Source organism: Sapajus apella, unplaced genomic scaffold, assembly GCF_009761245.1.
Source record: "Sapajus apella isolate SASKATOON/1434 unplaced genomic scaffold, GSC_monkey_1.0 scaffold16, whole genome shotgun sequence".
Taxonomy (NCBI): Eukaryota; Metazoa; Chordata; class Mammalia; order Primates; family Cebidae; genus Sapajus; species Sapajus apella.
In genome coordinates, this window is record NW_022436956.1 from 12,224,360 (window position 1) to 12,245,007 (window position 20,648).

The 20,648-nt window shown below is 45.9% G+C and overlaps 1 protein-coding gene and 2 non-coding genes across 4 annotated transcripts; all 3 read left to right on the plus strand.

Annotated features, from left to right (window-relative positions):
- The first annotated feature begins 18 nt into the window (after window positions 1–18).
- On the plus strand, window positions 19–4,831 carry HSPA8 (heat shock protein family A (Hsp70) member 8). 2 transcript variants are annotated; one of them, XM_032285148.1, is made up of 8 exons: window positions 19–234; window positions 1,243–1,452; window positions 1,749–1,954; window positions 2,119–2,827; window positions 3,048–3,250; window positions 3,477–3,675; window positions 3,860–4,092; window positions 4,404–4,831. In XM_032285148.1, exons 2-8 carry the CDS (start codon window positions 1,248–1,250, stop codon window positions 4,587–4,589), a joined length of 1,941 nt encoding a protein of 646 aa, XP_032141039.1. In that variant the 5' UTR covers window positions 19–234; window positions 1,243–1,247; the 3' UTR covers window positions 4,590–4,831. The 2 variants fall into 2 exon arrangements, with proteins under 2 accessions (XP_032141039.1, XP_032141038.1); XM_032285147.1 differs by lacking the exon at window positions 19–234 and adding an exon at window positions 246–531.
- Window positions 2,878–2,964, plus strand: LOC116556487. The gene has a single exon (XR_004271030.1). It is a non-coding gene; the product is annotated as a small nucleolar RNA SNORD14 (small nucleolar RNA).
- On the plus strand, window positions 3,310–3,397 carry LOC116556486. Its single transcript, XR_004271029.1, has one exon. It is a non-coding gene; the product is annotated as a small nucleolar RNA SNORD14 (small nucleolar RNA).
- Window positions 4,832–20,648: the final 15,817 nt, after the last annotated feature.

The following is a 20,648-nucleotide window of genomic DNA, read 5'->3' on the forward strand; positions in this document are numbered from 1 at the left end:
GGCTAGTGCTGCTGTCATTGGTTGGTTCCCAGTTTGCCCACCCCTCTTCCTCCTCCTCCTTCCGCCCCCTCCCGCCCGCGCTGACTGGGGGCGCATGCGTAGAGGCGGACGCTCCCCTCCCCCGCCCGGGGTAACTGAGGACTCCCGCGCGCGGGCTCTCTGCGCCCCACCCTCCCTTTCCCCGGGGCCGTCCGGAGAGCGGGGGCGAGCTTTTGAAAGTTCCAGAACGCTGCGGTGAGTGCGTTATCGCGAGGCGGAGCGCGGAGAGGTGGGTGCGGGGTGCGGAGGGCGGGGCGGGGCGGGGCCCGAGGAGTGGAACTGGGCTTGTGATTGGGTCTTGTAAAGGCAGCCGGGCGTCTATTGGCCGGAGAAGCCGTAATGGCAGGCATCAAGGGCGGGCCCCTTCTGGAAGGTTCTGAGACCGGGTATAAGAGGCGGGGTGGCGGGCGGAAACCGGTCTCATTGAACTCCTCTGCAGCTCTCGGGAATAGTGTGGTTTTCTTCGTTGTCGGGGCCAGGCCTACACGCCAGGTAAAATATCTTCTTAAGAGTTGGGTGGTGGACCTGGGAGCTTGCACTCAGGCGGGTTGGACTTGCTGCGGCTCGGAGGGTTCTGAGAATCTCGCCCTGTCGACTGTGGCCCTTTCCACAGGATTGAGGCTTAGTTCTCGGTGAGGTGGCAGCGGTTCTCAGTGCAGCCGGCTGGACAGAAATGTAGGGTGTGGGTCGCGGCGTCCGCAGGGAAGGCTGGGCGGTGCCCAGCGACCGCGTGGCGGGGGAGGGTTGCCGCATCGGTTTGTCCGGCGCGCAGGGAAGTGGAGCCAGCGCTTACCCCCGGTTTTCTGGTTAGTCCAGTCTCACCGTGGTTTTTCAGAGCCGTTCTGGGCGTGCCTCCAATATGGGGTGAATTGCGGAGTAGTTAAAAGCCCGTTGACTCCGGGGGGCCCTGGCACCTGGCAAGGGAGGGGAACAGATAGGGCTTAGCTCAGGGTTGAGACCACGTGCTCAGCAACGTCCCAGGCCCTCTAGGCAGATGGGTCCATTCAGGGCATGCTCTTGTTGCGGTTGGCACGGCAACCTGGACTGCAGCACTAGTTGTTCGCAGCCTCCCGCGTGCTTAGACAAGAGGTGGTGGAGCACGATTCACGTTTGCAGTGGTCATACCTTTAGCCCAGTTATGAGTTCTGTGAGGGATAGGGCAAGTATTTGATAGAATTTTTAAGCCAGGTTTTTGTTTTTTAGCAACCATGTCGAAGGGACCTGCCGTTGGTATTGATCTTGGCACCACCTACTCTTGTGTGGGTGTTTTCCAGCACGGAAAAGTAGAAATAATTGCCAATGATCAGGGAAACCGAACCACTCCAAGCTATGTCGCCTTTACGGACACTGAGCGATTGATAGGTGATGCCGCAAAGAATCAAGTTGCAATGAACCCCACCAACACGGTTTTTGGTGAGTTACTAATTTTGGGTGATTACGGAACAAATTTAACAAGGCTGGAAAGCGGAAAGTCTGATGGCAAGTTTATGAAATGTAATGGGGGAGCTTTTTGTTTCAAGAAAAATAGGCTTATTCTCAGGTCTTTCAGGCTGTGGTCTAGATAGCATAGTATGTCAAAATTTGATCCTTGACTACATGTATGGTAGTTGAATTCATCTGCCTATGAAATTAGGTAGATGAATCATAGACTTTGGTTTTTATCAGAAAAGATAGGAGATTTAAGCGTTATCATTTGATACCTTTTGCAGATGCCAAACGTCTGATTGGACGCAGATTTGATGATGCTGTTGTCCAGTCTGATATGAAGCATTGGCCGTTTATGGTGGTAAATGATGCTGGCAGGCCCAAGGTCCAAGTAGAATACAAGGGAGAGACAAAAAGCTTCTATCCAGAGGAGGTATCCTCTATGGTCCTGACAAAGATGAAGGAAATTGCAGAAGCCTACCTTGGGAAGGTGAGGTTTGTGTCTGGCAACCCTAGAAACGGATGAATCTTGACAAAATTCCACAGTAATTAACATTGGGGGGTCTCCAGCTGTTTTTCACCAGCATTAATAAAATCCCATTTGCTGGAAGTGAAATAGTTTGGTTAATCAGTGGTCTTTGTTCCTTATTCTAGACTGTCACCAATGCTGTGGTCACAGTGCCCGCTTACTTTAATGACTCTCAGCGTCAGGCTACCAAAGATGCTGGAACTATTGCTGGTCTCAATGTACTTAGAATTATTAATGAGCCAACTGCTGCTGCTATTGCTTACGGCTTAGACAAAAAGGTTGGAGCTGAAAGAAACGTGCTAATCTTTGACCTGGGAGGTGACACTTTTGATGTGTCAATCCTCCCTATTGAGGATGGAATCTTTGAGGTCAAGTCTACAGCCGGAGACACCCACTTGGGTGGAGAAGATTTTGATAACCGAATGGTCAACCATTTCATTGCTGAGTTCAAGCGCAAACATAAGAAAGACATAAGTGAGAACAAGAGAGCTGTAAGACGCCTCCGTACTGCTTGTGAGCGTGCTAAGCGTACCCTCTCTTCCAGCACCCAGGCCAGTATTGAGATCGATTCTCTCTATGAAGGAATTGATTTTTATACCTCCATTACCCGTGCCCGATTTGAAGAATTGAACGCTGATCTGTTCCGTGGAACCCTGGACCCCGTAGAGAAGGCCCTTCGAGATGCCAAACTAGACAAGTCACAGATTCATGATATTGTTCTGGTTGGTGGTTCTACTCGCATCCCCAAGATTCAGAAGCTTCTCCAAGACTTTTTCAATGGAAAAGAACTGAATAAGAGCATCAACCCTGATGAAGCTGTTGCTTATGGTGCAGGTAACAATAGTATTTGAATTAATTCTGATGTTAGGCAGGCCCAAGATGACTCGCTGTGATGAGTGATTGTTAAACATTCGTAGTTTCCACCAAAAGCTTGGCTAATGATGGCACACCTTCCTTGGATGTCTGAGCGAAATGATGGGTTATTAAAACAGGAACTGCCTTGGGTTTTCTTTTAACTTTTCAGTATTTTATCATTAACTTTTTTCTTTGTTAGCTGTCCAGGCTGCCATCCTGTCTGGAGACAAGTCTGAAAATGTTCAAGATTTGCTGCTCTTGGATGTCACTCCTCTTTCCCTTGGTATTGAAACTGCTGGTGGAGTCATGACTGTCCTCATCAAGCGTAATACTACCATTCCTACCAAACAGACACAGACCTTCACCACCTATTCCGACAACCAGCCTGGTGTGCTCATTCAGGTATGTTGCTATGCTTACCTTGCCTTACTGATCTCATGTAGAATGAAATCTTGACCAACTCGCTATGATGATGGATTTCAAAACCATTCGTAGTTTCCACCAGAAAGTCTTAATGTTGGCCAGTTCCTTCCTTGGATGTCTGAGCGATGAGTCTTCCTTAGCAGCACTCTTATTAGCACAGAGACCTGAAGTCCATTGTAGTAATTTTGTTTTATTCTCTACCAAGGTTTATGAAGGTGAGCGTGCCATGACCAAGGATAACAACCTGCTTGGCAAATTTGAACTCACAGGCATACCTCCTGCACCCCGAGGTGTTCCTCAGATTGAAGTCACTTTTGACATTGATGCCAATGGCATCCTCAATGTGTCTGCTGTGGACAAGAGTACAGGAAAAGAGAACAAGATTACTATCACTAATGACAAGGGTAAGTGGGCCCACAGGGCACTGCCATCTGTTCTTGACAGGGATCACAAGGGTATTTCAATTGTTGCTGGTGCCCTAAAGGCATCTAGCTAAGAAAGTGGGGTGGTTGCCTTGCAGGCTATATATATACACGGGTTAATTAAGTTCAAGGTCTTAACTTAAAAAGACTTAATTTCTCTCAATAGGCCGTTTGAGCAAGGAAGACATTGAACGTATGGTCCAGGAAGCTGAGAAGTACAAAGCTGAAGATGAGAAGCAGAGGGACAAAGTGTCATCCAAGAATTCACTTGAATCCTATGCATTCAACATGAAAGCAACTGTTGAAGATGAGAAACTTCAAGGCAAGATTAACGATGAGGACAAACAGAAGATTCTGGACAAGTGTAATGAAATTATCAACTGGCTTGATAAGAATCAGGTTTGTGATTTTTTTTTTCCCTTAACTAAATTGTGGGGGAGGGGATGGCAAACCAAGCTTTCAAGCTGGATTTCAGTTATAGGGTCACAATGATGAATGGTCCAAAACATTCGCGGTTTCCACCAGAATTCAAGGTGTTGGCAACTACCTTCCTTGGATGTCTGAGTGAACCAAGATGTTAAGGAATAAGGCCCCGTTTTAATAGTGGCCTTCTAAGAGTTTGTGTCTTTTTGTGTCAGATTCCATCAGGATTACAGAAGCGTTAACAACATTACAAGGACTCATGGTAATTCGTTTTTTTTCTTCCTCAGACTGCCGAGAAGGAAGAATTTGAACATCAGCAAAAAGAGCTGGAGAAAGTCTGCAACCCCATCATCACGAAGCTGTACCAGAGTGCAGGAGGCATGCCAGGAGGAATGCCTGGAGGATTCCCTGGTGGTGGAGCTCCTCCCTCTGGTGGTGCTTCCTCAGGGCCCACCATTGAAGAGGTTGATTAAGCCAACCCAAGTATAGATTTAGCATTGTTCCACACATGTAAAACATTGAAGGACCTAAATTTGTAGCAAATTCTGTGGCAGTTTTTAAAAGTTGAGCTGCTATAGTAAGTTACTGGGCATTCTCAATACTTGAATATGGAACATATGCACAGGGGAAGGAAATAACATTGCACTTTATAAACACTGTATTGTAAGTGGAAAATGCAATGTCTTAAATAAAACTATTTAAAATTGGCAACATACAACTGTCTTGAGTCTTTAAATAGCTTCTCAGACCAGCTGGTGGGAGAAATAGGCTTAGTAGGTGATTATATGAATCTTACTGACTTCCCCCCTCCCTCTTAAGGTTGAATTAGTGAGGGCTGGATGGCACCTTGCCCTGTAGAGTGTCACGGATGGTATCAGCATTGGAAAGCAGAGCGTGAAAAATTGGATCTGGCTCTAACCTTAGGCCTTATGCTGGAGAGGCAGAAAGCTGATGTGTTTTTTGGGAGGTTTATTTTTTCCTTAATGTTATCAACCCATTCTGTGTATAAGCCTGTTTAGGAGCAAAGGCTTATTTGCCTAGAGGGTTGTCCCAGATTATTAAGATTTGAAGGTCAGTGGACACTAAGGTGCTAACAAGAATTTGGAGGTCAGAACCAAACTGACTGGGTCAGTGAATGTTGGGCTACATGGCAGAGGTATCTGAATGACAATCCCTTGTATGAGCCACTGCCCTGGGGCTTGAATTTCCTATTTGTGGGTTAAGTTCATTCAGAAGGCTTGGTGGAGCTAATCTTACCACCTGGTTAGCAGACCCAACAGTGAATTGCAATAGCTAGATTTCAGTGGTCTAGGTAATCTTACTATGTGCCAAAACAAATTTCATGAAGGAGCTGTAGTCCCCTTGGGCACTAATAAAGGTCAACTGAGGCCCAGCACTTTGGAGGCCAAGGTGGGGAGAGCTCACCTGACGTCAGGAGTTAACCAGCCTGGCCAACATGGAGAAACCCCATCTCAAAAAAAAAAGGTCAACTAATGGCTGGGTATCTCAATGGGAATGTATAGCACTATTTGATGTACTTTTTCCATATTTTCTCCAAGGCTATAAGAAATATGACTACGTTTGGTTTCTTTCGGGTGTAGTTTCATTCTTGCTGCACAGGCTGGAGTGTAATAGCTCACTGCTACCTCCATTTCCTGGTACAAGGGATTCTCCCTCAGCCTCCTGAGTAGCTGGGATTATTGGCATGTGCCACCACACCCAGCTAACTTAGTAGAGACAGGATTTCTCCATGTTGGTCAGGCTGGTCTCTGGCCCTCAGGTGATCCTGCCCACCTTGGCCTCCCAAAGTGCTGTAATAGGTGTGAGCTGCTGCACCTGGCCTATTTGTATTTAGGGTTCTGCTGTGGGCTAGTAGTTAAAAAGCCAGCAAAGAGATTTAAAAACCTTGTAAGTTCTAGCTGTTTAGGTAAGACTTAGAGGAAGAGAAGGTGACCATAGGGACAGTAATCTCTACCACTTTGCATTCAGTTTATAGTTAATGGCATTTGCTTCTCTTCCCTTATTTGATTCTTCAAATAACCTTACAATGGAGGAATGGTTGGATGTTCTGGCTGCACATGCACAAATCTACACTGTGGCAAAATTTGCTTTTGCAGGAGTTACAGTAAAGATGTTTTAGTTTGTAAGTGTAAACTCCATGACCTAGATGGCTTGTTCCATCCCTGCTGCTTTGGGAAGAGGGACCAAAAAATTTAATCTCCAGGTCCAGTTTTGAAGTTACATGCAGGTTTCTGCTGAACTTGGCAATGATTATATTATATTCTAAAATGTACTTTTACCACTGTAGCTCTCCAAGTTTCTACTTGACCTTTTTTGACTTTTTTTTTTCTGAGATGGAGGTTTTGCTCGTTGCCCAGGCTGGATTGCAATGGCTGGATCTTGGCTCGCCACAACCTCCACCTCTTGGATTCAAGTGATTCTCCTGCCTCAGTCTCCCGAGTAGCTGAGATTACAGGCACGTGTCATCACACCCAGCTAATTTTTGTATTTTTAGTTGATAACAGGGTTTCTCCATGTTGGTCAGGCTGGTCTTTGAACTCCTGAACTCGGGTGATCCACCAGCCTCGGCCTCCCAAAGTGCTGGGATTACAGGCGTGAGCCACTGCTGTGCCCAGCCTCTACTTGAAGAGACTTTTTTTTGGAGATGGAGTCTTGCTCTGTCACCCAGGCTGGTGGGCAGTGGTGTGATTTTGGCTCGTTGGAACTTCCCTGTCCCAGGCTCAAGCAATTCTGCCTCAGCCTCCTGAGTAGCTGGAACTACAGGTGCACACTGCCACACCTGGCTAATTTGTATTTTAGCAGGGACGGGATTTCACTGTGTTGCCCCAGCTGGTCTCGATCTCCTGCGCTCAGACAATGTGCTGAGATTACAGGCATGAGCCATCATGCCCGGCCCTTAATACTTTTAGAGTTCTAAGAGAATAATTGTCTAAAACCACAGCAATAAAGTTAACTTCAACCATGTTACTACAATATTTATGTACATATGATATTAAAAAATGGTAATGCCTGTGGAAAATGTTTTGTTCAGGCAATTGAGTACTTACATTCCAGGCTCTAGGCTTTCTTTTTTTAAAAAAAAAAAAAGATGGGGTTTCACCATGATGGCCAGGCTTGTCTTGAACTCCTGACCTCAGGCGTGAGCCACCGCACCCGGCGGCCTTAGGCTTTCAAAGGAAAGGTGGCCTTTTGGATTCCGTTAAGGTGGGATGAAGTAGGACGTAGGAAACGCTGAGAATTTCCATTTCTGTGGGTCTATATCAGAAATGATGTAAAGTCATCTTTGTCCACTAGATGGCAGTAGCTGCAAAACTATCAGTACCAGGGAAAGCTACTGTAATATTTTTGTTAGGTCTGTGCTGTTGTGCTTTCTAGCTGAAAGCACAGCAGATAATGAAGTCTGCCCTAAATATCCACAATTACCTCCCAGACAGCATTCTCAACTGAGAAAGTGCCCTGCTTAGGTGGGATTAATGAGTTGAGATCTCAGTATACTTGGGGAATGGTGGGGGGCAGGGAATGAAGGGAAATACAGATTGGTGTAGAATCTGGAGGGTAAGGTGAAGAAAAAGCTCAGAGAATATAGCCTTTTTTGATCCACACTGGCTAGTTTAAGTCACCACGTTATTTCCGTCATCCCCCTGAACTGCTTCTGAGACTCTCATCATACTGGCGAAATGCTTAAATTTCTCACCAAGTTCACCCAAGAATGGAGAAAGTGTGTGCACACTGGTGTTCCCAGTGTCTGGGACATAAGCAGCACATGTTTGTCAAGTGAATGAATAAAAAGGGGTGTGTGGAGCAGGTACCCAAGAGGGTAGAATGTGCTCCCTTTGTGCCTTATAATAGTTTGGTCATGATCATCTCTCTTGGGGGAGTGGGAGGGTGGGTGCTAGATGAGCTCAGACTCACTCTCTGTTCCTTGCAGAGTGGGGAGCCAACATTCGAGTTGCATGTGATAAGAAAATCACCAAACCTGGAGCCGCTTTTGGTGAATGAAAGTTGGCAATAACAGAATTGCCAAGATCTTGACTGTAATAAAGGTCCATCTGGTGTGTTTACATTGCCCCTAGATCTGGGCACTATGTGGAGTCAGTGAGGTGAGCAGAGACAGTGTAGCTAGCGTGCAGTATGAGAAGACTGTCCGGCACAGTCTGCCTGGAGCAATGGGGCCTGTCCTAGAACACTGGGCCACAGCACAGGCTATTCAGAGTGTGCAGCCAGCCCAGGTTTTTTTTTTTTGGAGATGGTCTTGCTCTGTCATTCAGACTAGGGTACACTGACATGATCACAGCTCACTGCAGCCTCTGCCTCCTGGGCTCAAATGATCCTCCCACCTCAGCCTCCTGAGTAGCTGGAACCACAAGCGCATGCCACCACACCCAACTAATTGTGTACTTTTTTGTGTAGAGATGGGATTTTGCCATGTTGGTGAAATAAAGTCAAAAACACCATCAAGAAAGTGAAAGGCAAACCCATAGAACTAGATAAAATATTTACAAATCATATATCTGATAAGGGACTATAATCCAGAATACACTAAAAACTCTCATAACTCAATAATATAAAGACAACCCTTTATTTGTTTATTTTGAGACAAAGTCTCACCTTATCACCCAGGCTGGAGTGCAATGGTGCAATCTCTGCTCACGGCAACCTTTACCTCCCGGGTTCAAGCGATTCTCCTGCCTCAACCTCCTGAGTAGCTGGGATTACAGGTCTGTGCCACCGTGCCTGACTAATTTTTTGTATCTTTAGTAGAGGCAGGATTTCACCATGTTGGCCAGGCTGGTCTTAAAATCCTGACCTTGTAATCTACCCACCTCAGCCTCCCAAAGTGCTGGGATTACAGGTGAGCCACCAAGCCCGGCCGACAACCGTTTCTTTAAATGGGCAAAATGTCTGAATAGACGCTTCTTCAACGAAGATAAATAGCTAATCAGCACATGAAAAGATGTTCAACATTAGCCACTAGCGAAATGCGACTTACCACAGAGATAGAATTTCTCCTACATTAGGATGTCTATAATCAAGTTGGCAAGAACAAAGAGAAATTGGGACCCTCATACACTGTTGGTGGTATAGCCATTTTGGAAAACACTCTGATGGGGCTGGGTAAGGTGGCTCACACCTGTAATCCCAGTACTTTGGGCGGCCGAGGTGGGCGGATCACCTGAGTTTTGGGAGTTCAAGACCATCCTGGGCAACATGGTGAAACCCCATCTCTACTAAAAATACAAAAATTAGCTGGCCGTGGTGGTGTGTGCCTGTAGTCTTAGGTACTTGGGAGGCTGAGGCACAAGAATCACTTGAATCCAGGAAACGGAGATTGCAGTTAGTTGAGATCATGCCACCGCACTCCCATCTGGGCGACAGAGTGAGACTCTGTCTCAAAAAAAAAAAAAAAAAATTGGAATTCAGTACTGATATGTGGTAAACATAGATTAGCCTTAAAAACATTATGGTAAGTGAAAGAACCCAGTCACCAAAAAACACATAATGTATGATTCTACTGATATGAAATGTACAGAATAGGAAATCTTTTAAGACAAAATAGATTGATGGTTGCAGAGGCTGAGGGGAAAAACAGTTGGAGAGAAATGCAGAGTGATAATGGGTATGGGATGTTTGTTTTGGGGTGATCAGATTGTTCTAAATTGATTGTGGTGATGGTTGCACAATTCTGTAAACTAAAAATACTGAATTACACACTTTAGATGGGTGAATTGTATGATTTCAATAAAGCTTTTAAAATATTAACTAAAAAAAGAGAGAGGCTGTAGGGATGGCTTCCCCTGCAAGGAGAAAAGAGAAAGTGAGACAGAGACAGAGACAAAGGCCTACCATTGTAATTGGGAACCTGGATAAGGAGGAGCAATAATGTTCAGCTCAAGGCTGAGGTGGGTGGATTGCTTGAAGCCAGGAATTCAAGAGCAGCCTGGACAACATGGCAAAATCCCATCTCTACTAAAAATATAAAAATTAGCTGTGCCAGGTGGCACATACCTATGGTCCTAGCTGCTTGGGAGGCTGAGGTGGGAGGATGGCTTGATCCCGGAGGCGGAGGTTGCAATAAGCTAAGATGGCGCCACTGCATTCCATCCTGATTGACAGAGTGAGACTCTGTCCGCTCCCCACCACTCCACAAAAAAGAAGGAAAAAGGAAAAAAAAAAAATAAGATTACTACTCTCAAGGAAAGGAATAATCATGGCTGTGCTGCGTTTGGTGGGGGTTTTTTGGTAGTTTTATAATTTTATTTTACAATCAGCAATTAGCTTTCATTCACGTTGATTGTAAGTTTTTGAAAGTGGTAACAGATACATAGGGACAGCGCTTTTTTTTGGTGAATCTTCACCCTTCACGTTTTCTGTCCACATGGATACGGATATAGTACGGGACATTCTTTATTCCTTTGGCCCAGACCATTGTTAAGCCTGATATCAGTATGCACATCTGGAGTCCCCGTCCCCATGGCAAATTTCCAGATCTCTCTGAGTGCCCGAGGGGCACTCTTGTTGAAGCCCACTTCATGGATGTGCTCGTAAGTATTGATGGTGTAGTCTTGAGTGATCACCTCTGCTGATGGCAGAATGGGACTTCTCACCACCCTTCTTTGCAAGAGCCATTCTGCCAGGCCCAAATTGTTTTGTTTTTGTTTTTCTGAGACAGAGTCTCACTCTGTTGCCCAGGCTAGAGTGCAATGGGGCCATCTCAGCTCACTGCAACCTCCAGTGCCTGGGTTCAAAGGATTGTGGGCTTCAGCTTCAGGAGTAGCCTGGATTACAGGCACATACTACCACTGGCTAAATTTCTTGTATTTTTAGTAGTGACAGGGTTTCACCATGTTGGCCAGGCTGGTCTCGAACTCCTGGCCTCAAGTGATCCACCTTCATTGGCCTCCCACAGTGCTGGGATTATAGGCATGAGCCACCGTGCTGGTCTATTTTTTATTAAAAGAAAAAAATCTCTATACTTTCATTTGAGACATTGTGGGCACTCAAACCAAGTAGATACAGGTCCACTTAGGAGATGAGAAAAGATTAGATTGTACTGAAAAGTACAATGGTGGGTTGTGGTAAGACGAGGTGGCCCATGCCTGTAATCTCAGCACTTTGGGAGGCTGAAGCAGGCAGATCACCTGAGGTCAGGAGTTCAAGACCAGCCTGGCCGCATGGTGAAACCCTGCCTCTACTAAAAATACAAAAATTAGCTGGGTGTGTTGGCACATGGCTGTAATCTCAGCTACTCGGGAGGCTGAGGCAGGAGAATCACTTGAACTGAGGCGGAGGTTGCAGTGAGTTGAGATTGAGCCACTGCACTCCAGCCTGGGCAACAGAGTAAGACTCGGTCTAAAAAAAAGAAAGAAAGTGGGTTGTAAGCATGTAACCCCTTGAAAACACATTGGAAATATTCACCAGAAGACTTCTTGTTTGTTGATTTAGTATTTCTCATGTTTCTAACAGACATCTGCTCGGTAGTTTACAAGGTATGTGACCTTAAGCAAATTATTCTTTCTGAAGCTCAGTATCTTTACCTATGAAATGGGGTTTACAGGCCGGGCACGGTGGCTCATGCCTATAATACCTGCTTTTTGGGAGGCCAAGGATAGTGGGTCACTTGAGGCCAGGAGTTTGAGACCAGCCTGGCCAACATGGTGAAACCTTGTCTCAACTAAAAATACAAAAATTAACCAGGTGTGATGGCGGGCACCTGTAATCCCAGCTGCTCAGGAGGCCGAGGCAGGAGAATCACCTGAACCTGGGAGGTGGAGGTTGCAGTGAGTGGATATCGTGCCACTGCACTGCAGCCTGGCTGACAGAGCAAGACTCCAACTAAAAAAAAAATTGCTCTTTCTCTGGTCCATGCTTCCAAGATGACAAAGGAAAGAATGAACAGGGCCGGGCATGGTGGTTTATGCCTACAATCCCAGCACTTTGGGAGGCTGAGGTGGGCAGATCATGAAGTCACAAGTTTGAGACCTGCCTGGCCAACATGGTGAAGCCCCGTCTCTACTAAAAATACAAAAATTAGCCAGGCTTGGTGGGGCATGCTTGTAACCCCAGATACTCATTAGGCTAAGGCAGGAGAATCTTTGGAACTGGGGAGGCAGAGGTTGCAGTGAGTAAGCCAAGATCACACCGCTGCACTGCAGCCTGGGTGACAGAGCAAGACTCCGTCTCAAAAAATAAAAAAAAAAAGAAAAAAGGAACAATGGTTGTGCCAAGAAGGGCTGCAATCGTGCAGTCTATTCACTCCAAGAACTTCGCCCAATGCGTGCCCAAGGACAAGGCCATTAAGAAATTCATCATTCGAAACATAATGGAGGCTGCGGCAGTCAAGGACATTTCTGAAGCAAGTGTCTTAGATGCCTATGTGCTTCCCAAGCTGAGTTGTGAAATTCACAGCAAAGTAGTCAGGAATCGATCTTGTGAAGCCTGCATTTAGACCTGTGGGTGCTGCCCACAACCCCCAACAAGGCCCATGTAAGGAGCTGAGTACTTAAAAGGCTGAAGACCGACTATTCCATCTAAAATAAAATGGAAATTGTACTTTAAAAAAATTAAAATAAAAGAGAAATGGGGGTTATAATACTTAACCACTAGTTTGTTACAAGGATGAAATTAGCCAGTTTACGTAGAGCATTTAGCTCTGTGCCAGACTCTCAGAGGTGCTCAATAAATGGGGGCTATTACTACTATTAATTAAATTATAATAATTAGTATTGTTTCCTAAGTCTGCTGCAGCCAAGTACCAACAACTGTGTAGCTTAAAACAACAGAAATCTGGCGGCTAGAGGTCTAACATCGAGGTGTCAGTAGGGCCATGCTTCCTTTAAAGGCACGAGGGAGGGGACTATCCAGTGCCTCTCTATGAGCTTCTGGTAGCTTCAGGTGTTTCTTGCATCACTCCAGTCACAGGCCTGTCTTCTTCCTGTGTGTCTTCACATCATCTCTCTGCATCTGTCTGTCTCTGTGTCTGGATTCCCGAGCCCCCCTTTTTTTTGAGTCAGGGTCTCACTCTGTTGCCCAGGCTGGAGTGCAGTGGCACAGTCTTGGCTGATTGCAACCTCTGCTTCCCAGGCTCAAGCGATTCTCCAGCCTCAGCTCCCTGAGTAGCTGGGACTATAGGCGTGAGCCACCACACCTGGCTAAATTTTGAATTTTTGTTTTTTTGGTGGAGACTGGGTTTCTTCATGTTGCCCAGGCTGGTCTCAAACTCCTGAGCTCAAAGCATTCTGCCTGCCTCAGCCTCCCAAAGTGCTGGGATTACAGGCATGAACCACCATGCCTGGCCCAAATTTCCCCTTTCTATAGAGACACAAGTCCTACTGCACCTCATTATAACTTGATTACCTCTCTAAGAGACCCCATTTCCAAATATGGAAGGTTACATTCTAAGGTTCTGGGGATTAGGACATCAACATATTTGGGTGGGCCGCAGGGAAGGACACAATTTGACCCAGAGCAGTCATATTGCCTGTTATCACCAAGGAGAAATTTCCTGCCCAGCTTTTCGCACAAAAATAGAAAGTAAGTAAGCGCTAGACATGATCCAAATACCTGTTCTTTAGAGGGACTAACAAAAAGGCCTTTTAATTGCCATCTCTTTCCCTGAAGCTGCTCCCGCAGCAGGCTGCTCCCCGGCATCCTTCCCTGCCCCTCCAACGTCCCTCTGGATTCCCAAACAATGCCTAATTCTGTTATTTCCAGTGATTTCCCTGTGGGCAGCAGTTTATTCCTGTCATCAAGTCTCTGATGAAATCTTTAGCTATGAAATGTTTAGTCCAATCCCAACAAATCGTGTATAGTGTTAACATGTCACAAGCTGCCCGCGGCCTACATTACGTGGTAATTTGGAAGCGAGAGAAGTGATAATCTAGGGTCGGGCTTCTTTTGTGAGCTTGCATTAATGCTGTAGCCAGTGATGTCAATTGACAGCCCATCGATTTGGGCTAATAGTGCACAGAGGGGGCAGAATTGGGGCGAGATAGGGAATAAAGGATATCGACGGCCAGTCACCAGGATCCCGGCAGCTTTTAATCCATTATTGCCCTCTTTTAATGCAACTTCCGTGTCAACTGCATTTACTTCCACCAGCTCTGCCTGCTGGGCTGAACTGTGCAGCCAGTGGGGTACCACCCCCAGAGTGGCTCAAAGTTCCCCAGTATTGATTCTTGGATGCTCTGGGGTGTGAATTATAATTATTTCATTAAACCCTTTAATGGGTATCAACTATGAACCTTCCCCAGCTTAGGCTGGGGAGGCCAGGGCGAGGTTTGCATCATTAATCTGTGTTCATCTTGTTGCCACCAATTGTCCTACTCTCGACCCTGATTTTTTTTCTCCCCTTTTTTTGAAAGTTTTTAGTTTGTTAAGCTTCTCGTGAAAAATCCACAATGGCCACAGATAACATCATTGCAGCACCTTTGCTCTTTCTGATGTGATCCAATCTCCAGCTCCCTTTTTCGCCAGCGCCAACATTGGCCTTTGCAGTCCCCCGACTTCCTTCTTCTGTTCCTGCGTTCCCTTCATTGCTCTCTTGAGGTCTTTTTCTTCTCACACAGGCCACGTCTTGCAAGTCCGTGTTTGGGTTCCTTTTTCTTTGCATAATCCGGGGGAATCATCAATCATGCCAAAGTCAGTTGTCTTGCCATCACCAACATGAGTTCTGAATCCAAATACAGAGATGACATCCAGTGTGGCCTTGCACATTTTGGCCAGTTTTTCCCAAATTTCTGTCTTAGGCGCTGTTGCCTTCCCGGGGTGAAGGACATCAATGACCATTTGTTTCCTCTGAAGTCGTCGGTTGGTCATGAAATTCCTAGTGTGGATACTTACTGTGTTGTTCTTGATGATGGCCTATCCTCAGACAGCCAGGGAGGAAAAGCTTCTTTTTTTTTTTTTTTGAGATGGAGTTTCACTCTTGTTGCCTAGGCTGGAGTGCAATGGCACAATCTCAGCTCACCGCAAACTCCACCTCCCAGGTTCAAGCAATTCTCCTGCCTCAGCCTCCCAAGTAGCTGGGATTACAGGCATGTGCCACCATGCCTGGCTAATGTTTTGCATTTTTAGTAGAGACGGGGTTTCTCCATGTTGGTCAGGCGGGTCTCAAACTCCCAACCTCAGGTGATCCACCCGCCTTGGCCTCCCAAAGTGCTGGGAATATAGGCGTGAGCCACTCCACCTGGCCCTTTTTTTTTTTCACCTATTATCACGTCTGTGGTTTTAGTGGGAAGCAGGTCAGAGAGGAACTGGGAAGAGGAGCTGACTGATTTGGGGAGATTGGAGGGGAGGCTATGGTGGAGCAGACTGCAGTGTTGGCTACTCCCATTAAGGGACTGCTAATCACGGTGTCAGACCTGCTTTGCCCAGCTCTGGTTTGCCTGTGCAGGGAGGGGACACAGGAGACCTTGGGACAAAGTGAGAGATCTTGAAGCTGCTTCTTGTGTGGCTTTGAGTCCTGACATAGCTCTGGAATATTCCATCCCCTTGCTATATCATCCATCACCTTTATTAGGGTGCTGTGGATTCAAAAAACTACAAAACACTGCTTTGTGCCCCCAAGGAGTTTAAACTTTAGTAAGAGGAAAAGGGATGAACATGTAAATATGTAGCAATGAAACGGACACCAATGAGCATTGAGAAAGGGCAGAGGACAGGGAGTTATGAAATCCAGTGGAAGAAGCACTTGACCCAAGCTTGAGGATGGAGAGAGACTTCCTGGAGGAGCAAATGCCTAAGCTGAGCCTAAAGAATGGGCAGGAGATGGCCAGATGAGAGAGAGGAAGAGCAGCCCTGTCCATGGGAACAGCATGTTCCAAACCTCATTCGTGAAGTAAGGCTCAGACTTTGTATGAGGAAAAGTCCCAGCCCTCACTCAGGTTTCTTGCCATCTCACCCACCTCCCACTGTGGATACATCTTACCTGGAGACTTAAGAAGGCTCAGAAAGAGGCTCAGATGCATTTCTCACCATTTTACCAGGTGCTTTCTTGTTTGGACCAAACTTTCATTTAGGCCACGAGTGATTTTTATTTCAGGCTTGTCACTTCTTTGGTTCCTAGGGTGGTTTAAAAACATGTCTGCTTTTTTTTTTTTTTTTTTTTTTTTTGAGACAGAATCTGGCTGTGTCACCCAGGCTGGAGTGCAGTGGTGCAGTCTCAGCTTACTACAACCTCCGCCTTCTGGGTTCAAGAAATTCTCCTGCCTCAGCCTCCTGACTAGCTGAGACTACAGGTGTGTACCACCATGCCTGGCTAATTTTTGTGTTTTTAATAAAGATGGGGTTTCACCATGTTGGCCAGGCTGCTCTAAAACTCCTGACCTCATGATCCACCCACCTCAGCCTCCCAAAGTGCTGGGATTACAGGCATGAGCCACCATGCCTGGCCTTAATTTTTGTATTTTTAGTAGAGCTGGGGTTTTGCCAGGCTGGTCTTGAACTCCTGACCCCAGATGATCCACCAGCTTCGGCCTGCCAAAGTGCTGGGGTTACAGGCATAAGCTACTGTACCTGGCCCCTCCCCCTCCCCTCCCCCTTACCCTCCCCCTCCCCCTCCTCCTCACACCATCTCAGCTCACTGCAACTTCTGCCTCCCAGGTTCAAGCAATTCTCCTGCCTCAGCCTCCCGAGTAGCTGGGATTACAGACACTTGCTATCATGCCTGGCTAACTTTTGCATTTTTAGTAGAGACAGGGTTTCACCTTGTAGGCCAGGCTGGTCTTGAACCCCTGACCTCAAGTGATCCACCCGCCTCGGCCTCCCAAAGTGCTGGGATTACAGGCTTCAGCCACCACACCTGGCTCTTTCTTTTTTTTTATTTTCTTCCTTTTTTTTTTTTTTTTTTTTTTTTTTTTTTTTTTTTTTTTTAGCATACAGAGTCTAATTCCTCTCCCTTTGAATGTGGACTGGCCTCAGGTACTGACTTCTAATGGATAGAATGAGGAGAAAGTGACACTGGGCAACTTCCAAGTCTAGACTATTAAAGCTATGGTTTTTCCACCTGGCTCTCTGAATGTTCATTGTTCCTTCAGCTGCCTTGTAGGATATCTGGTCCTCTTGAGGCCTGTATTTGGAAAGGTTACATAGAGAGAGGGGAGGGGCCTGAGGGGCCTCAGCTGTTCCAGCCCCCAGCTGTTTCAGTGGGTCCTGGCTTGGGAGCCAGGCATGTAAGTGAGGATGCCTTGGAGATGACTCCAGTCCCAGCCACCAGCTGACTGCATCTTCATGGGAGAACTCAAGTAAGAACTGTTCAGCTGAGCCCAGTCAACCCCCAGGTTCGTGAGCAAAATAAATTTTATTGGGTTTTGTTTGTTTGAGACAGAGTCTCACTCTGTCACCTGGGCTGGAGTGCAGTGGTGATCATAGCTCACTGCAGCCTCAAACTCCTGGGCTCAAGCAATCCTCTGGCCTCAGCCTCCCAAGCAGCTGGGTCTATAGGCATCCACCACCACTCCTGGCTAATTTTTTTTGTTAGTTTGTGTTTTGTAGAGACTGGGTCTTGCTATATTGCCTAGGCTGGTCTTGAACTCCTTGCCTTAAGCAATCCTCCCACCCACCTTCACCTCCTCAGTGCTAGGATTACAGGCATGAACCATTCTGCCTGGCCACGTTATTGTTTTTAAGCCACTATTTTAGGGTAGTTTGTTATACAATAATGAATAACTAGAACAGTTAGATTTGGTAACACTTGTGTTTAATTAGGCTTCATTATTAAGCTGTATAGTAAGTCTCAAAGTCAGGTAATGAGTTCCCCACCTTTGAATTTTTTTGTTTTTGAGATGGAGCCTTGCTCTGTCACCCAGGCTGGAGTGCGGTGGTGCAATCTTGGCTCACTGCAACCTCTGTGTCCCAGGTTCAAGCAATTTTCCTGCCTCAGCCTCCCAAGTAGCTGGGATTACAGGCACCCACCACCATGTCCAGCTAATTTTTGTATTTTTAGTATAGACAGGGTTTCACCATGCTGGCCAGGCTGGTCTTGAACTACTGACCTCAAATAATCTGCCTGCCTCGGCCTCCCAAAGTGCTGAGATTACAGGCCTGACCTCAAATAATCTGCCTGTTTTGGCCTCCGAAAGGGCTGGGATTATAGGTGTGAGCCACTGCACCCAGCTGTTTTGCTTTTTCAAGATTGCTTTAGTTCTTTTAGATCTTTGCTTTTTTACGTAATTCTTAAAAGTCAACTGAATTTCCACAAAAATAAACGATATGACTTATACTTAAGATTTTAGGCCAGGTGCAGTGGCTCACGCCTGTAATCCCAGCATTTTGGGAGGTCGAGGCGGGCAGATCATGAAGGCAGGAGTTCAAGACCAGCCTGGCCAACATGGTGAAACATCCTCTCTACTATAAATACAAAAATTAGCCAGACATGCTGGCAGGTGCCTGTAATCCCAGCTACTTGGGAAGCTAAGGCAGGAGAATCGCTTGAGCCCAGGAGGTGGAGGTTGCAGTGAGCCACGACCACGCCATTGTACTCTAGCCTGGGTGACAGAGCAAGACTCCATCTCCCGGTGCCACCACTCCTGGCTAATTTTTTTGTATTATTAGTAGAGATGGGGTTTCACCATGTTGGCAGGCCAGCCTCAAACTCCTGACCTCAGGTGATCCACCCACCTCGGCCTCCCAAAGTGCTGGGATTATGGGTGTGAGCCACCGCGCCCAGGCTGGATTTTGTATTTTTTGTAGAGGCAGGTTTTGCTATGTTGCCAAGACTGGTTTTGAAGTCCTGGGCTCAAGCAATCCACATGCCTCAGTCTCTTAAAGTGTTGGGATTACAGGTGTGAGCCACTGTGCCCAACCTTCTTTTCTTTTTTTTTAAGAGACAAGGGCTTGCTCTGTCATCCAGGCAGAAGTACAGTGGCGCCATTGATCATAGTGCACTGTAGCCTCAAATTCCTAGGCTCAAAGAATCCTCTTGCTTCAGCCTCCCAAGTAATTGGGACTACAGGTGTGTGCCACTACACTTGGCTAAGTTTTTAATTTTTTGTAGAGTCATGGTCTCACTACATTGTCTAGGCTGGTCTCAAACTTCTGGCCTTAAGCAATCCTCCCATCTTGGCCTCCCAAAGTGCTGTGGTTACAGGTGTGAGCCATTGTGACTGGCCATCATAGTCTGTTTATTCAACATCTAAATTAAAAAGCTCTCTCAAGGCTGGGCGCGGTGGCTCAAGCCTGTAATCCCAGCACTTTGGGAGGCCGAGGCGGGTGGATCACAAGGTCAACAGATCGAGACCATCCTGGTCAACATGGTGAAACCCCGTCTCTACTAAAAATACAAAACATTAGCTGGGCATGGTGGTGCGTGCCTGTAATCCCAGCTACTCAGGAGGCTGAGGCAGGAGAATTGCCTGAACCCAGGAGGCGGAGATTGCAGTGAGCCTAATTCGCGCCATTGCACTCCAGCCTGGGTAACATGAGTGAAACTCCGTCTCAAAAAAAAAAAAAAAGCTCTCTCAAGTCTACACAGCGCCTGACACATACTGGGTATGCAATACAACCTTTGGGAAAAAGACAGTATAATTACTGTTAGTAATATTAATAACAAATAGCAGCAGCAGCTAATATTTACAGACAACTTTAAAAAATTTTAAGATTAAAAAAAGTTAATTGTGGTAGAACACACATAACATACAATTTACCATCTTAATCACTTGTAAGTGTACAGTTCAGTAGTGTTAAGTATATTTACATCATTGTGTAACTCGTCTTCAGTCTTTTTCATCTTGCAGAATGGTAACTCTATACCCACTAAATACATTCTCAGTTTCCCGACCCCAAGCCCCTGGCAATTACCATGCTACTTTTTGTTTCTATGAATTTGACTATTCTAAATACCTTATAAATATATGGAACCTTTTTATGACAAACTGTTTATATATATATATATATATATATATATATATATATATATATATTTGAGACAGAGTCTCACTCTGTTGCCCAGGCTGGAGTGCATTGGCTCAATCTTGGCTCACTGCAACTCCTGCCTCCCAGGTTCAAGCAATTCTCCTGCCTGAGCCTCCCAAGTAGCTGGGACTACAGGCGCACACCATCACTTCCAGCTAATTTTTGTATTTTTAATAGAGATGGGGTTTCACCATGTTGGCCAGGCTGGTCTGGAACTCCTGACATCAGGTGATCCACCTGCCTCGGCCTCCCAAAGTGCTGGGATTGCAGGCGTGAGTCACTGCGCCTGGCCTGATTTTACATTTCTTATTTGATTACAACAATACTCTTACAAGGAGGCAAGGACAGAACCTCTTAGAGATAAATCTGGAATATTTACATTTTTTTAGGCTCTCAAGATATTAAGAAATGTCAAACCAAGAATATAAAAAATTGTGATATATTTAAAACTTTAACGAGTGAATGCTTTTATTTCATTTACTTCCTTTTCTTTTTTTTTTTTCTTCTTACATTTCTCTGAAGAGTGAAAGGTTTTTTTTTTTTTTTTTTTTTTTTTTTTTTTTAAATTTTTGTTTTTTTTTGTTTTTTTTTTTTTTTTTTTT

Coding starts and splice junctions, on each gene's coding strand:
- HSPA8 (XM_032285148.1), top strand. CDS start 1,248: ATGTCGAAGGGACCTGCCGTTGGTATTGATCTTGGCACCACCTACTCT. Junction 1,955..2,118: donor CAGAAGCCTACCTTGGGAAG/GTGAGGTTTGTG, acceptor TCCTTATTCTAG/ACTGTCACCAATGCTGTGGT. Junction 3,251..3,476: donor AGCCTGGTGTGCTCATTCAG/GTATGTTGCTAT, acceptor TTCTCTACCAAG/GTTTATGAAGGTGAGCGTGC.